General features: G+C 42.0%; 1 protein-coding gene across 1 annotated transcript in view; it reads right to left on the bottom strand.

The window, feature by feature from the left end:
- Nucleotides 1–940: 940 nt before the first annotated feature.
- The window catches only part of ELOVL2 (ELOVL fatty acid elongase 2), a gene marked incomplete at both ends in the record, with an annotated part of 37,132 nt that continues 21,543 nt past the window's right edge, over nt 941–16,529 (bottom strand). Inside the window, 5 exons of the mRNA XM_082279759.1 lie at nt 941–1,069; nt 1,754–1,888; nt 3,401–3,525; nt 5,304–5,475; nt 6,649–6,726. Coding sequence (XP_082135885.1) covers nt 941–1,069; nt 1,754–1,888; nt 3,401–3,525; nt 5,304–5,475; nt 6,649–6,726 — 639 coding nt within the window. The remainder of the gene's footprint in view (nt 1,070–1,753; nt 1,889–3,400; nt 3,526–5,303; nt 5,476–6,648; nt 6,727–16,529) is intronic.

Here is a 16,529-nt window from a genome sequence, read left to right as displayed (position 1 = left end):
TCTGTTAATATGTGGCATGACAGTTTGCTTTGAATTAGCAGTGTTTGTGTAGGATTAACTTTATACACATTTACACTCAATGGATTTATCTTCCTTAAGATGCTAAGATCCTATTTCTTTCAAAATCCATTTACCTAGAAGTCCTAATGACTTAGCATATCCAAAGTAACTTGTTTTGCTCTGTGTTCAGAATACCAGACCGGGCAGTGCCAGGGGCTACCAGTCCAGCCCCCTGAAACAGAAAGCTCCTGCCAGCCTTCCTGGCATTTGAATCAGGTTGCACTTGTGTAAAGCAAGTGAGCGTGGTGCACAACCGCCTGCAAACTATGGGATGGTGCACCTGGGCTCTGCCCTCTGTCATGTCCTTCCCCAGGGCTCACACAGGATCAAAGGGCACCTTGCTGGTGTCCATGGGGAGGGGGTGTGTTTTGGGGAATTGCTGAGAAGAAGAAAAGAGGGGTATGGTGATGGAAAAGGTATGATTCTCACCTTTTCCCCCCCCCCACCACCCCCATATTTTCCTGACTTTGGCTGCAGTTCAGCTGGATGCACTGGGTGCAGTGTGAAGCCTTGCCTCAAGACCTCTCACATGCCCAGAAAGTGCTCACCCTGTTAGTCTGAACAGAGTCCTAACCTTTTGAAGGCATTGATGGATTTATCCATCAAGTGTTTCATAAGGCGTTTTTGTGTCAGCATTAGAGATCAGAAAGGTTTTCTTTTTCATATGAGAAATATCTTGGCTTTCTTTGTTCTGATGGTGATCTTTGACAAGACAAGTAATTCTACTCATTTTGTTAAAACCTAGATAGCAGTACATTAATAAGTGTCTGGTACAAAGAACTGATAAATGTAATCAAATAGGTTTTAAGCTAAAGCTTGTAATTCAGTCTTTTTTTCTTCTTTTTCTCCTTAGAAGAAAAGATCATAGGAAACACTATACTTATTGTGCCTTCTTATTATTCTGCAATCCATTGGCAGCAGCAAAGTAGTCCTTATGGAAGCCATTCTTGATTTCTGTTGTGACAGGGGTTTCCTTTACAGCTGTTCTTGAAGGTGCTTTCCGGTATGTCTGTAAAAGCAAAATCCAAAGTAAACACTTGGGTTCCTTTAGTGCCTCCAAAACACTACTTATGGTTAACTGTAAATGGAGCTCTCTGGTGTTTGTCAATGCAGATGTATATATTTTCTTCAGATGGCATTAATGGTGCTGCAGTCTTTTTGCTGCTGTGGGTGATGTTACTTTATTAGTCTTACTGTAATACTTCTCAATGTCAAAAGAGATTTCAAGCCTTGTACACTAAAAGCTTTATGTATACAGGCAGGCTAGAGCACTCCCTGCTAAAAGATGTTGAACTAAACAAGGCAGAGACAGAGCTGTTCGTTTCTTTTTTTTTTTTTTTTTTTTTTCCTCCTAAGGAGGAGAAAGACTCAAAAATTTGCCCACCAAAGCAAATTTGACCTCCTGTGTACTGAATGCAGTACCTGACTTGTTATACAAGTGCAGAAGAGCTGAGCTGCAATGAGGAGGTCATCACTGCTGAATAACTCTCTCAGACATGACTGTATCTGTTATTCTTAAGTGACGTATATATTTTATATATATTTATAATATATATGTTTTATATTTATATATATAATACTAATATATTTTAAGCACTGATGATCATTTTACATCTGAGTCCACCCAGAATGGTATCCAAAAAGTTCTATTTTCCCCACCCTTGTCAGAGAGCTCTCAGAGAAGACTGCTTACCTTAATGTAGAAGTTGATGAAGAGAATGACCAGTGTGGCCATGTAGGAGGACTGGAACATGAGGCAGCCAAATGGGAATCCACATGGCTTCACAGCTGCACTGAGTGTGTGCACAATAGTGAGCAGAAACTGGATCTGTGGAGTGAAGGTAATGCAAGAGTATTTGCTGAGAAAGGGTCAGTGCTAGCTGAATCAGATACAGCAATGTCCCCTAGTCCTGCTCTTTGAAAGTTTCAGTACTCTTGAAAACTATCCCTTTCTAACCTCTGAATGTATTGTGAGTTAAGTTAAAATGGTGCTCTTGTGAAATTAAATAAAGCCCTAAGAGGTCAGAGGTTTCTAAAAGTAGGCCTAGTTGACAAAAGGGAAGCTTTTTTTTTTTTTTCCCCCCCTCTCAGATTTAGTAGGTGTTGTTCTATCTTCCAGACCTTGTTGTGACAGGTACAACTGGTGTCTCTGTTACTGGGTAGAAACAGGAGGAAACTCTCAAGACTCCTGGCAATAGCTTTAGAAGTCTGAAGGGCAGGGAGGATAATTTATAAAACTTAACCATTATTGTTATAAACAAAATAGACTTGACTTGAAGATTAAGGTCAATAATTGACAATTAATAACACAGAAGGATAGCAAGAAATAAAATTAAAAATCTCTTTCTCTAAGCCCCTCAGGTTCTGCTTCACTTTTGACTCCTGTACTTCCTTCCACATGGTGCAGGGGGATGGGGTTTGTAGTCAGCCTGTATTGCTTCGGCTTTGCTGCTACTTTCTCCTCACAGTCTTTGCCTGCTTCAGTGTGGGATCCTTCCCAAGGGAGAGAGTCCTAATGCGTGTGTTTCCCACGGGCTCCAGTTCTTCACAAACTGCCCTAGTGTGGGTCCCTTCCCCAGGGTCCAGTCCTTCAGGAACAGGCTGCTCAATCTGTGACTCCCCATGGGGTCACAGATTCTGCCAGCAAACCTGCTCCAGGGTGGGCTCCTCTCTCCATGGGTCCACAGGAGCCTGTTTCTCCATTGGCTGTATCTTCCTTCAGGGCAGATGTGTCCATTGCTGCAGCAAGAGGTCCTCCATGGGCTGCAGGTGGATCTCTGCTCCCCTGTGGACCTCCGTGGGCTTCACCAGAGTCCTCACCACAGGCTGTAGGGGACTTTTTGGCACTAATTCCCTCCTTTTGCTTTGACCTGGGTGTTTGCAGGGCTGTTTCTCTCATATTTCTTAGCTACTATGCAATATTTTTTACCCTTTAGTAAACATAATACCACAGAGGTGCCCCCAGCTTTGCTGATGGGCTCAGCTTTGGCCAGTGGGGAGGGTCTGCCTTGGAGCTGGCTCTGTCAGACATTTTTTGTGACTTTTAAATCAGTTTCTTCCACAATTAAGGAGCAGTCATCTTCTATGCAATAGTTCAAAAATAATAGAATTTTGTGGATTGAAGAGTTTCTACTGTTTGTTTTGTACAGAAAACACTTCTGAACATTATTTTCTTTATTAAGTTATATCAGGCTGCACTAGTGACTTCTGCCCTAGGATAGTTTCATTATACTTCAATTCTAACTGGCAAATAACAATATCTACCTATCGTTCATTTAGTCCTCTCTCGTGTTTTGAAGGATTTCTGGTAGTTAGAAATGAGAGTAAAACAGATACATACCAGTTGTGCCTGAGTGAGGTATTTCTTCCACCAGAGATACTTGCGCATGGAAGGGATGACTGACAGTCCGTAGTAAGAATACATGAGCACGTGGATAAAGCTATTCAAAGTGGGTCCAAAGAAACCTATAAAAATCCATTAGGGAAAATGAAAAAAACAACTTAAATATTAACTGCTAAAAAGTGAGAGAGGATATTATTTCTTGTGATGTCTCTTGCATATGGTAAATATTCCTTTCGTGCTTACTTCTTGCTAAAGACTTTCCTGATTTGTAGAGGTGCTTTCCTAGGGATAACTGAAAAACCAAATGATACTTCCTAGAGGGTTTTTTCTCATTATGAATATTCTGTTATTATCTTGTATTTTTTTTCTCCTCCACTTTTTTCTATTCTGTAGTTTACAGGCTATTTTTTTCCCTCTCCTAAAATTCTTCTTGCTATGAATCTTTCTATTATTCCTGCAAGCTTTGAACACTGCTGTGGATAACTTTGCTGCTAGTATGCAGCTTAGGGCCCTGGGAGACACCTGTACTCCTGCTGTCTGATGCAGTAGCAAGAGCTTTACTCTGAATTAAACCAGCCTCTTGTGCCCGTGTTTGATCATCGCTCTTGTTTTGTTCTTTGGGTCTTCTGCTAGATGCACATTTACAGAATTTCCTCCCAGATAATACCTTGCTACTCGTACTAGTGAATACTAGTGTTCACTAGTATTCATTTAGTGAATACTAATTCTAGAGGAAGTTAATTATTCTCTACTTCACAGGCTATGGAGGAGTAGCAGTACTACTCTGTGCAGTGTGCTCATGTGTTTGATGGCAGTGCTTCAGTTACAAGATGGACTCACCAGTTGTCCTGATTTTGCCACTGATTAATGACTTAGCTACTTATTTAATTACAGTAGTGCAGTACTAGTGCAAATTGCGGGGACCAGGTTCACATACATGAGAAAGCACAAACCCCCACTGATTTGCTTATACCTCTAGAAATAGCTCCTAATTGCTATGAAATCTCTGATCCCTGTTTCTGCCTGTAACAGTGATTTACTTTGATTTTGTGCTGTCCACAGCAAGTGCCAACAAATGTGAATTCTGCTTTTGGTTCTGAAAAAGACCTGCAAACAAGTTTCTTTACAAAATGTTACAATGGACTGAGGTGACTCCCTTTAATAGGTTTCAAGAAAACTGTTGTTTTGGGTTTTTTTTCCTCAACTGAAAGCAGCACCACAGGAGGCCTCTGGCTGTGTGAAGCCCTGGAAAAGTGCACATGTTATGAGACAGCTGAAGTAGTTCTCTGCTGTTTGGACTTCTTATACAAATGCAAGTGACCAGCCTGTGGCATCATTGATCCCTTCCTCAACAGGGAAGATGATGATAGTTTTACAGTAACTTCCTAAGGATGTATTCTGATATGAAACAGAACGGACTCAAACTGGTATTTTAATTAGCGACTATGTAAGTAAAGTATCTTCCTAAAGCACAGATTGATGCACACGGAAGTTGAGCTTGTAAAAGGGCCATTGATTTAATTTGTTGTGATGGATAACGGCTTTAGCAGGGTCATGAATTCTCCCTGCATCTGCTTTTGGAGTAGGTCTTGTATGTGATGGCTCTTGTGTGCTACTCAGTGCTGTTATGCTTAAAAGAGGTTTGAAGAGAAGTAAATACGTGAGCTTGTGGCAGCTAACTGGAAAATCTAGGGCCTAACACTCTGGTATTTTTGGTCTGAACTTTTAACCATGCTTTTAATTTTCCTGTGTTCTGCAGGTGGTTAGCAGTTCTGAAAGGCTGTGAACCCTAAAGGTGACCTCATATTGCACAGTGACACAATTCCTTTGTGTGGTGATGTGATTCCTCCCCGGCTGCTGCTGACTTAGACCCCAGCTGATGAAGCTAACAAAGACTTACTTTGCCCACAAGGTATCCAGTTCAGAACACACCACCAAATGTTAAACATAGTGGCGTGGTGATACACATGAAGGAAGGTGATCTGGCTGCTTTTCTTTCTCAGTACAAAGAAGATAGTGTCCGTGAATTCAATTACTTTGGAAAAATAATACCACCACAGCACCTTGGCTACCTGTACAAGCAAGAACAAAGGAGCAGGAGATCAATCTCTGTCCATACAAGTGCTTAAATATTGCTGTACTACTTCACTCCCTAGGCATGCAACTTTCCAGAAGACACTAATATACTACTGAAGGAAAAGCATGAGCTCTGGCTTCAATTTTATTTTGCTTCTTAATGAAGCAGTTTTTTTAAAAAACACACATCATCTTTTATGCAATTGTATAAATATATAATTGTCAAAATGCAATTTAAGAAATATAAACTTTGAGGAAGGGTTTTCTAATTGTTCCGTTTTTTTTTTTCCAAAGATATAGTTTTGTGGGTTTTTGTTTTATTTTGGTGGGGGGGGGGGGTTTGTTGGTTTTTTTTTGTCTTTTTTAAGGGTGCTACCATTTTCTTGACACTGAACAGATTTTGCTGCCAGATTATTTTTTTTGAAAAATCTAGATTTGATACCAAATGTAATTAAATATATTCTCCTCTAGAGAAGAGGTGTTTTATCAGAGCTCAGGATGTGCCCTAGGACAGTTAAAGACAGTTAAAACATAAAGGAGAAAAACATTTCTTTGAGGGGAAAAAGGTATTTAACTGACTTTTTCCTTGTCATAGCACAGACAAATTTTGAGAGTTGGGGAAAATTATATACATTAACCAGTCTTTCTGTCCTTGAGGTCTAATGTCATCTGGAAAGTAAACCTGATGTGGGGAATAACAAAGGGTTTAATACATGGAATTGCTGTGATGCAGAAGTAAGGGCTGAAACTACAGATGAGTCAAGCCAGCAAAATGTCTCTGCAGTTTTCTAGGGTTTATAGTTGGGCTTAAATCCTGCTCTTGCCCAACAAGAGTTACATTTTAGATGACTGATTTTTGTTCAAAGTTTTTAAATTATGTAATTCTCAGTTTTAATAGGCAACACTGTTTTGACTAGAGGTCTTGATATGTGGCTTTTCAAAATGCTTCCTGTCCTGCTTTCCTCTGCAAGGATGCACCTATATTGAATCAAAAAATGTAACACTTCTTGTTTTCTACCAGTTGTTAGGCAACCTGACTAAAACCCTGATGTTAGAGATGTTACTGAGAGCATCCTTCTAACTGCCACAAATGCAGAGGTGTTGCATCAGGGATGTGGAGGGGAATGACTGCTGTGGATGCTGAGGGCTGAGCTGCTTTTGTCTCTCACCCGGATATCAGCCTCCCCTGCACTGTGGAGGTTCTGGCACTGCAAGTTGTAGCCGCCTTCCCATGTGGCAAGGATGAGCTGGAACAGAAAACAGAGGAATTACATTCATGAACAGATGGAATGGTTCTTCCCCCTGCAGTTGTTCTGTCCTCAGTGGTAGGTACTGACTCCTTCCATGAACTGATGCTCTTAAACTAGACAACTTGCTAATATTCCCCCTTTTGAAAGGGGGAAAGGCATCAGTTAAGCTGGAGATATGAAATTATGCATTTCTTCTCTTTCTCTGGCTTTTGAGCCTTCAAGGCATCCATTAAAACCTCTCATTACTTAATATATCTCCAAATCCTTGCTCCAAAGCAAACTCTGGAATATTATATCTTTATCCTCAAGCAGTATGGACAGAGCTTAACACAGCTACTTGTGCAAAGCTGTCCTTGAGAAAAATTCCCTGATGCCAGGCAACTAGAAGGCAAATGCCAAGTAGCTCAATGGGAGAAATATCTCCTACTGCCATACATGTCTCCTTAGTGTACACTGTTAAATGCTGGAGGAAGTGAAGGAGAGCAGGCACAGAGCTGAATGGAGGCGTGAATAGGCACACAAGCAACTTCTTAGATTCCGCACATGGGAAGCAGACAGAGCAATGAAATATCAGAGTGCCACATTGGGATGGAGCAAGTTTCTAGAAAACCATATGGTGGTTTTTCATATGGAATATTTTTATAGTAACAGCCACCCTAAAGCACTCAGCAGCCCTTTTAGAAGAGGGAGCATCATCTCTTGCCTATAAATGCCATGCAGAATCCGTTCATTTTGAAAAGGCCTTGCTTGTTCTCAAATGAGCGCAAAGTGGGTTTGGGGGCAAACTGAGAAACTCATGTTCTGGGGTCCTTCTACAGATGCTGCAGTGAGCAACGGTGGGAGAAATGCATTGAAGTGTTATGCTGTAAGCAGAATTGCAAGATGCTGAGAGAAGTGGGTTGCTTTCAGTTCTGGAGCTATATTCACAGGGGTGGTGTGTGTCAGCACAGAAGGGATGACTTTTCCCTCTAGTTCATGCTGAAAAGAAGTGTCCTGTGTTGAATGTGTGGCAGTCCATACAAAAGTGAAGCAGAGATATTCTCAGTGCTCAAACTGAATTAATTCCTGGAGTAAATACATTAAAAATTATTATTGATAATATTTGGAGGATTAGAAAGTAGCCTAGAATGCTTATTATAAATTCACATTAAAATGCATTGACACCTGGAGAACCAGGGTCTTCTACAATTTTTTTCTGAATTAAAATTCAGATTGTCCCTGTAATATGAACTTAGCAGGTTTAGGTGGCCAAAATAACCCATAGAAATTACAGAGAGATGACAACAGTAAATGAGTGTTTTATAGATAACTGATGTGTAACAATTGAAACAAACACATTCCTTTACAACCAACTTGTATGTTGCAGGATTCTGCACCTGGGATAGAGCAACCCTGATGCTGTGTACAGACCAGGGAATGAGAGGCTGGAGAGCAGCACCATGGAAAGGGACCTGGGGGTCCTGGTTGATGGCAAGTTGAACATGAGCCAGCAGTGCCCTGGCAGCCAGGAGGGGCAGCCGTGTCCTCGGGGGCATCAGGCACAGCATCACCAGCCAGGCAAGGGAGGGGATTGTCCCACTCTGCTCTGCAGCAGAGAGACAGCAGAGGGGCAGCCTCACCTCAAGTGCTGGGGCAGTTTTGGGTGCCACAATATTAAAAAAGACATTGAGCTATTAGAGACTGTCCAGGCCATGATGATGGTGAAAGTTCTGGAGGGGAAGCCATGTGAGGAGCTGCTGAGGTCACTTGGTCTGTTCAGCCTGGAGAAAAGGAGACTGAGGGGAGACCTCATTGCAGGCTACAACTCCTTTGTGAGGGGAAGAGGAGGGGCAGACACTGACCTCTTCTCTCTGGTGACCAGTGACAGAACCCAAGGGAACAGCATGAAGCTGAGTCAGGGGAGGTTTAGGTTGGATATCAGTAAAAAGTTTTTCACCCAGAGGGTGCTTGGACACTGGAACAGGCTCCCCAGGGAAGTGGTCACAGGACCAGGCCAAATGGAGTTCAAGAAGTGTTTGGACAACACTCTCAGGCACATGGTGTGACTGTTGGGGTGTCATGTGCAGGGCAAGGAGTTGGAGTCAATCATCCTGATGGGTTTCTTCCAACTTGACATGTTTTATGAAACTTTTTTGCTGGTTAAATCAGTTAAATCAGCAGTTAAATCAGCTCAGTAGTATCTCAAGGTTTTGGGGTGGTTTTTTTTTTCAAGTATTTAATTGATAGGTTCCATGTTGGAAAATGAGATGAAAAAACCCTTAGAGGCTCATAAAGAAAATATTCCTTTTCAACATCACAGTTTTTTAATTTGGTAATCAGGAAATCTGCAACTCCTTACAAATAGTCAGCATGCAAATGGAGAGCAAACTTTGGGGTGAGAATACCACTCTGACTGCAGGGTTTTATTTAATTTTTTTTGTTCATTCTTCCATGATTTTAAAAATGCCAGGTTTTTCAGATCATTCTGTTGCTTTGTTCCCCAGTCATTTTACTTGGCAGAAGAGTTTCTTCTGGTTTGTGTCTGCATTTCAAGAGCCAGCAGCTTAGACTGAAGATCTTGACTTTTTTTAACCTCAGTCTTTTACGTCAGCTTTTCTGTAGCTCAGCATTTCTATTCTCTGTTGTAGGTGCCTTATACACTACTGTGTCCCCTTTAGGGAAAAGAATTTACTTTGAGTTTTGACTTCTCTGATTTGCAAGATAATTTCCAAGACTTCTGTCTAACTTCCTAATAAAATTAGTGTGGAAATTTGGAAAGCAGAGAGTAATTTTTATGGGATCCTGGTGATCCTAGGCCATGACTTTTCTGTTGGCTATCAGTGATGTGGAAAGTAGGCAGCTCACCCAATGGTGCCAAATGAGACACCTGCATCTCTGGAACAGAAGCCAGCACCTTGACACAAGACATTTTGGTACCAGGTCTCTTTTTCTCTGAAACACACCCCATACATCACTTTTACTGTTTCAGTCACGTTTCCTTTCCTACACTGAGCACTCACAATGCTGCAGAGCTGATGGTGTTACTAATCACTCAGAGACGGTGCAAGGGCAGGATCTATCGAAGAGATGAGAAATCCTCTCTCTCCTTCAAAACACAAATTCTCTCCCTCTAGAAAACAATTCTTTGAATTCTTTGCATTTTTGGCAGCCTATCCTGAAAATAATATTAAAACAAGCATTGTTTGAAGCTATTTGGAAGAACAGATATGTAAAGAGTAAAGTGCTGCCTTGTGAAAAATTTCTGCTAAGTAGCAACATACTGTTAATTAATAGTTTTCATATTTTGCTGTTGCCCATATGTTGTTCTTAACAGATTCCTGTTTTTACACAAATAAATGACTTCTATTCATCTATTCAAGTCTCAACAGCACAAGGATTCATACGAGTTGTTTTGCCACGTCAGTCTAACTCCTGCCTTAATTCTGTAAATGGGGAATCGGCGTGTTCAGAATTGAAAGTTGGTTCCTCTGTCAGAAGTTTCAGGGGTGGGGGGTGGGCAGCAGGTACCAAAAGATTATATAATCCTCTCACCTCACTGAGTAGCAGGCTAAGCATTAAGAGCCTGACCCAGGGGCCTGTGCCCTGCTCATTTCAAGCTTTCAACTTCAAAAATATCACAGCTGTAACTTGTTTTTCATCTATTCCCCATAGATAGGCTAGAAAGGAAAGTGAGATGATTTTCTGAATAGATATTGCCATTTCTACTGACTGCAGGTTCTCTGTGCATGGTTGGACTTTCTCAGAGAGCAAATGCCTGGCATAAGCAATAAAGCATTTCCCCTTGTTCCAGAGCAGGAGGAAGGCAGAGGGTGAGGCATCAGCATTTGGCTGGTGACCGGTCACCAGCAGTGTTCCTCAGGATCAGTTCCAGGGCCAGCACTGTTCAGTGTATCTGTCAGTGATCTGGGGGCACGAATTGAATGCCCCATTAGCAGGTTTGCTGATGGTATGAGACAGGGAGGTGCTGTTGACTCACTTGAGGGACAAGAGTTCTTGCAGAGGGATAGAGTGGAGCATTGGGAAGTCATCAATAAGATGAAATTTAACAAGTCCAAATGGCTGGATCTGGCTCCTGGGATGGAGTATCATGGGCACAAGTATGAGCTGGAGGAGCAATGGCTGGAGATCAGCCCTGTGGAAGGGGATCTGGGAGTGCTGGTCAGCAGCAGCTCCGTGTGAGCCATCGTGTGCCCTGGCAGCCCCAAGGGCAAACCTCGTCCTGGGGTGCATTGAGCACAGCACAACCAGCCAGTCAGGAGAGGGGATTATCCTACTGCATCAGCCTCACCTTGAGCACTGGGTGCAGGTCTGGACCCACCATTTAAGAAGATCCTTGAACGTACCAGAGGAGAGCAACAAAGGTGGTGACAGGGCTGGAAGCAAGTCCTATGAGGAGCGGCTGAGGACTTTGGTTTTGTCTGACTTGGAGCGAAGGAGGCTGAGGGGGGTGACCTCATTGTCCACAGCTTTCTGAGGAGGGGAAGGGGGGAAGGAGGTGCTGAGCTCTACTCCCTGGGAGATAGGAATGGTGGGACATGTAGGAATGATTCCAAGCTGCACCAGAGGAGATTTTGACTGGACAATAGGAAGCAATTCTTTACCACAAGGGTGGTCAATGCCCCCAGCCTGTCAGTGTTTAAGGGGCATTTGGTCAGTGCCCTTAACAGCATGCTTCAGCTTTTGGTCAGCCCTGAAATGGTCAGGCAGTCCAACTAGGCGGTTGCTGTGGGTCCCTTCCAACTGAAATGGTCTATCCAGTACATGGTCTGTCTATACAGAACCAGTTAAGAAGGAAAGCTAAAAACTAATAAGGAAGTTAGTATTACAGTAATTACAATTCCTCTTAAAAGTCCGGAGTAGTATGAGCACCAGTGTCCTTCTTGTGGAAAAAACCAGAGCAAGATGTTCTTATGGGTATGGTTTTACTGGGTTTTCTAAGGCACTCCAGCCCTCAGACCAATTAAAATGACTTGATATGACCACTATTCTCAAGCAATTGTGGTCTCACTAAACCAAGTAAAGGAGACTAATCTATCTATGTAGCACAAAAAAGGGCTTAACTTGCAGTGCTGTGAATCGTTTATTTCCCTTGGCCACCGGAGATCTTTGTTAGTCCTTGTGAATGGTAGCTCCTCCCTGGATCTATAGGCTTGGATAAAATAGTCCTACAAGCAGTTACCTGATGGCCACATCCCAAGGAAAGAGTGACTCAGGGCAGTGTCTCAGGAAGGAGAGAGAAATGACATTTTCTTTTTTATCTTAAATGAATTTTAGAATGGAATGCCTGAGAAGATTATCAGTGTCTAAAAACTGAGACCAGATATTAATAATCACACATGTTTTCCCTTTTTTTGGTTTTTAAAGGGAGAAACCACCTCCTTGCCTGTAACATGACTCACTTCCACAAGCATGCAACATCTGAACTGCCTTGCTATACCCAAGAGGCTGGGGTGAAGCACACCACAAGGTTACTGAGGCCATCATACTTCTCATGCTAACTCAATGAAAAGAGGAAGGTACCATTAATCATCTTCGATTTGTCATTAAATTAGAAGATTTGCTCATGTGTAAAACCTTATCATATCAAGTTTTACTTTTGATTTCCCATAAGGTTCTACTGAATTCTATTTGAATGTGCATGTGAGATCCAGAGCACTTCCCTTTTCGATGATCAGGTTAAATGTTCTACTGAAATGCAGAGCTCAGAAAGGTCAGAATGAAAGACAAGGAGAACACAGAGGATGAAAACTGAGATGTGAGGACAACATGTCCAGCTGAAATAACTGCAGGCAAGGAGAGCAAAGTCAGCTCCTCAGCTCTCCAAAAAAATTATTCAATTAAGATAGAGGAACACCTGGTAATTTAACTCTATTCACACAAAGTTCTTAATCAAAAGAGCTGTTTGCTCTTGTCCTTACATTTCACTGCTTTACAATGCACTCTCAGTGACCTTTTGCTCTCTAGGTTTTTCTTTTTCACACTTCTCCTTTCTTCAAATGATAGGAAATGCACCTGACCTCTTCTGGTTTCTCACTTTCTTTGTTTTTTCTTGCCGCCCTAAGGTACAAATAGTCTTTTAGTACTAAACAATTGCTTCAAAGAAAGGCTTCACCTCAAGCACCAATACTGATGGATCTAGAATCCTTCTGCACTTCTGTACTTAATTTACATTTGCTAACTTCTGAGCAATTAATGAAGGAGTAAACAATAATTTATCACAATCTTACAAAAAAACCCCAAACCCAATCAAAACAAAACAAACACCAAAAGCAAGATTATGTTGAAGTTGGATTTCTACAGTAAAATTCCAGGACAGTTCGAATTGGTTAGGATCTTTCCTCATCATCTGCTCTGTTAAAGTTTTGCTTAAAACTTGTGCTGCACAAATTATCTTTTTAACACTTGCATAGATAGGAAGCAAGTATTTCTGATGTGAGCCCTTATAATGATGGAAAAAAACAGAGCTTAAGTGCTCCTTCTGGTTTTGATTTGCTCCTTTTGTTTTTTCCCATTATGTCTAATTCAGGCATTACTTTCTAGTAATATTTGAGACACAATCTCAACTGCAGTGTGAAGGGCTAAAAGTGGTGGCTCGTGGCCTTGATCTTTCTGGCACTCCTGGGAATGCTCACACCATCTTGGTATCTACGGATATGGAAGTTATGGTTATAATTCAGAAATTGGACTTAATGTGGGATGAATTTTCATCTCCTAGAAACAGCTGAAGTACAGTTGATTTACTGCTTTTTATTTTATTTAGTCCTGCAAGGTAGAAGACTTTTTTTCTGGCTTCTCTAGAAAGGTTAATGCAGTGGGCTGGCAATACTTGTGAGTTCTGCTCTTCTCCCTTTGCTCTGAAATGAGGGGTCCTCACATGCAAGTCCTGCTTCCCCACATGGATGTGGTTGCTTGCTTACAAATCCCATGGATTTGTAATAAGTCTGAGAAGCTACCTGGGGATACAGGCAGCCTGAGACATCACGCCACCCCTCTGCTAATGACACATATCTCTAGATCTCCTTTTTAATCTGACCCAAATGGTGCTAGTGTCCTGGTTTTCTCAGTGCCTGATCAACAGAAGGACTTGAGTGAGACCTTGATGACCAGCAGAGATTTGATTTAAATAGGGCAGAGGTGATACTGCTGGGGAAAGCAGCCTAAGACTGTGGCAGAGATTATGTCTATTCCAATTAGTGAGAGTATCCTCACCTGAGTAATTTCAGAATTCAGACATCAGCACTGGTCTCCTGTGTTTCCAGTCTTAATTTATCACTAGACTTGTGACAACGTGGCCTCTAGTGCCTCAGGCTGCATCCCTGAAGTGTGGTTTGTAGGGACATGAAATAATTTTAAAATATGCACAGATGTGATGGTTTTTCCCAGTAAGATGGTTTACTGCTCATAGTTGGTACTTTTAGCATCTTAAGAAAAGATTTGTGTAGAGAAGATGCATATATTTCTAAGGGAAATTGTTTAAAGTTTTGATTTTTCTTAAAATAAAAAGGTGGTGGCTGTATTTACTTATTCAGGACTTGACAATGTGCTAGAAATTGTTGGATCAGTAGAGTTGATCTGGGTCTATGAGAACCTACTGGTACAGAAAAGTACACAATAACAAACTTCTGATGTGGGTTTCTTTGGTAGCAGCAAAGGTGGAAGGAATTGTCTTCTGCCTCCTTGGCAGCTCACCTGCAGCTTGCCCAATTTAAGCACAGGACCTGTGTCTAAGCTTCAAGTACTTGAAAGAAACGTGCTCCAAACCCAGGTGTCAACTTCTCCATCATATTCAGCTGGGAAAGGAAAGCACCTTTGACAACTTCAAGAAAATCTATGTGCCTAACTCAGAAGTATAAATTAAAGTCTTACGAGCTGCCCTTCTGGGAGGCCTTCAGAGGCACCTAACTCTTTGTTGACTCAAAAATTTTGAGACATCTCAGTAGGATGAGGGCAGCTGGGCAGAGCTGTTTATCTTTAGACCTTGTCTTTTGGGGATGGTAGGGGTATCTGACCTTATGCTAATGGCACATCTTAGATTTGTCCTGCAGCTGTTCCTCCAAGTACTTTGCGGATTGGTTGACCTCAAAGCTCAGAGATAAAATTGGCTCCCAGAGAGTTCATGCCCACGGTGCAATGCATGGAGCTCTGGCTCAAAAGAGGAATCTGCCCTTGGAGATTTAAAAACAGCCCTTTTGTTATGACTCTTTGCTATAACCTTCATCTTCTTGCCTTGAGGTGGAAATCAACTGTCATGAAGTGCCAGCTATAACTAGTCAGGAGGTGAGGGTGAGGAGATGAAGAAGTGAAATCACAGGTACCTCCATCAGCAGGTTTACCATGTTTCTCATTTAATCCATCATGTGGGACAGGCTGTATTTGGAGATACACCCTTTCTTGTGAGCGAGATTTTTTTTCTTTTGAATGCCTAAGAAGAAACTCCTACATTCTGGAGCTATTGTAAGAAATGCTGTGTGACACCTTATAAACAAAACAAAGAATGATGATTGGTTATGGGGGTTTTTTTGGTGGGTTGTGTGTGTATAGGGGAGGAATGTGTTTTATTTCTATTGTAGAGCTTATTATTTTGTGATTTATCTCTGATACAGAGACCAGAGGGGTTTAGACACAGTGAGAGGATGGAGGAATAAAACAACTGTTATAGATGTGTCTAACAAGGAATTGATCCTGAATCACAGTCACTAGAAGGATCAGCTGTGTTTACAAAAGGAACCACCATGCAGAATGTGCTAAATACAGGTAACTCTTGCCTTAAAGAGCTTACTTTCCACAAAAGACAGGGAGCTTAGGGGGTATAGAAGCTTTGGAAATTAGACATTTTGAAATATTGAATCACCATGACTTTATTTGGTGCTGAAGATGATTTCTGCTCTCCCATTTGCCTGTTTTTTCTTCAGCAGGGATATGCAGGCTGCCTCAGGCAGGACTGCAAGTCTTAACTTCCATTCTGCTCCTTCACAGGAGAAGCTGTGATAGGAGCCAGGCAAGCAGACTAAGAGAAAATACAGAGCCAGTATTATGGAAGTGTGTTTTGTACAGCGTAAAACCAGCCTGGCTGACAGTCCAGAGCGAAGAGTGAAATCTGCAGTAGAACAGCTGGCAGTGCAGATGAGCCATCATGTTCCCTGGGTTCCCAAATTTGCAGAATGTGGGGTTGTGAGCTGGCACTGCCAGCCATGACCAGCTGCAATCTGGGAGGTGTAAATCAGCAGCCTCCAGCCTCAGAATCAGGGTCTCAAGGGACTAATCCGAGGACTAATGCAACTCAGTGACTGTCTGCAGCAAAGTTAGCCTCAGGAAGGATGGAGCAGGAAGGCAGCTGAACAGGAGGTGGCTAAATACAGTTCCTACCAGGATGTGAAGGTGGTTAAAACCAAATTTGCTTCATTCATGCAAATGAGACCTGCTAAAATTTTCTTTGTTCTTCCATTTATTTACTTGTGGCAGGCCAAATCAGACTGGTAGGGAAAGGGGGCATCGGTATTGTTTTCTATTCAGTTAATCCTTTTTGCTGAGTCCTGCTACTGCAGCCAGTTATCTGTATACCTTCAAGCAAAATGGGGGTTTAAACATCAAAGTGCTAATTTAAATTCTGGAGGACAATCATTGTGGAGTCATCAAACCTTCCAGCAATTGTTCTGGTTTCTCCTTTGCTCTAAACCTTATCCTGCACTCCCAGACACCCACAGCAGCCTCTGAAGCCAGCTAGAGCATTGACCAGGACAAAGCTCTGAATAACACAATCAGTCCTTTGCACAAAGGCACAAACCTAAACTGCTCCTCAG

Source organism: Coloeus monedula (genome assembly GCF_965178545.1).
Source record: "Coloeus monedula genome assembly, chromosome: 1".
Taxonomy (NCBI): Eukaryota; Metazoa; Chordata; class Aves; order Passeriformes; family Corvidae; genus Coloeus; species Coloeus monedula.
This window is presented reverse-complemented; position numbering and strand designations above follow the sequence as displayed.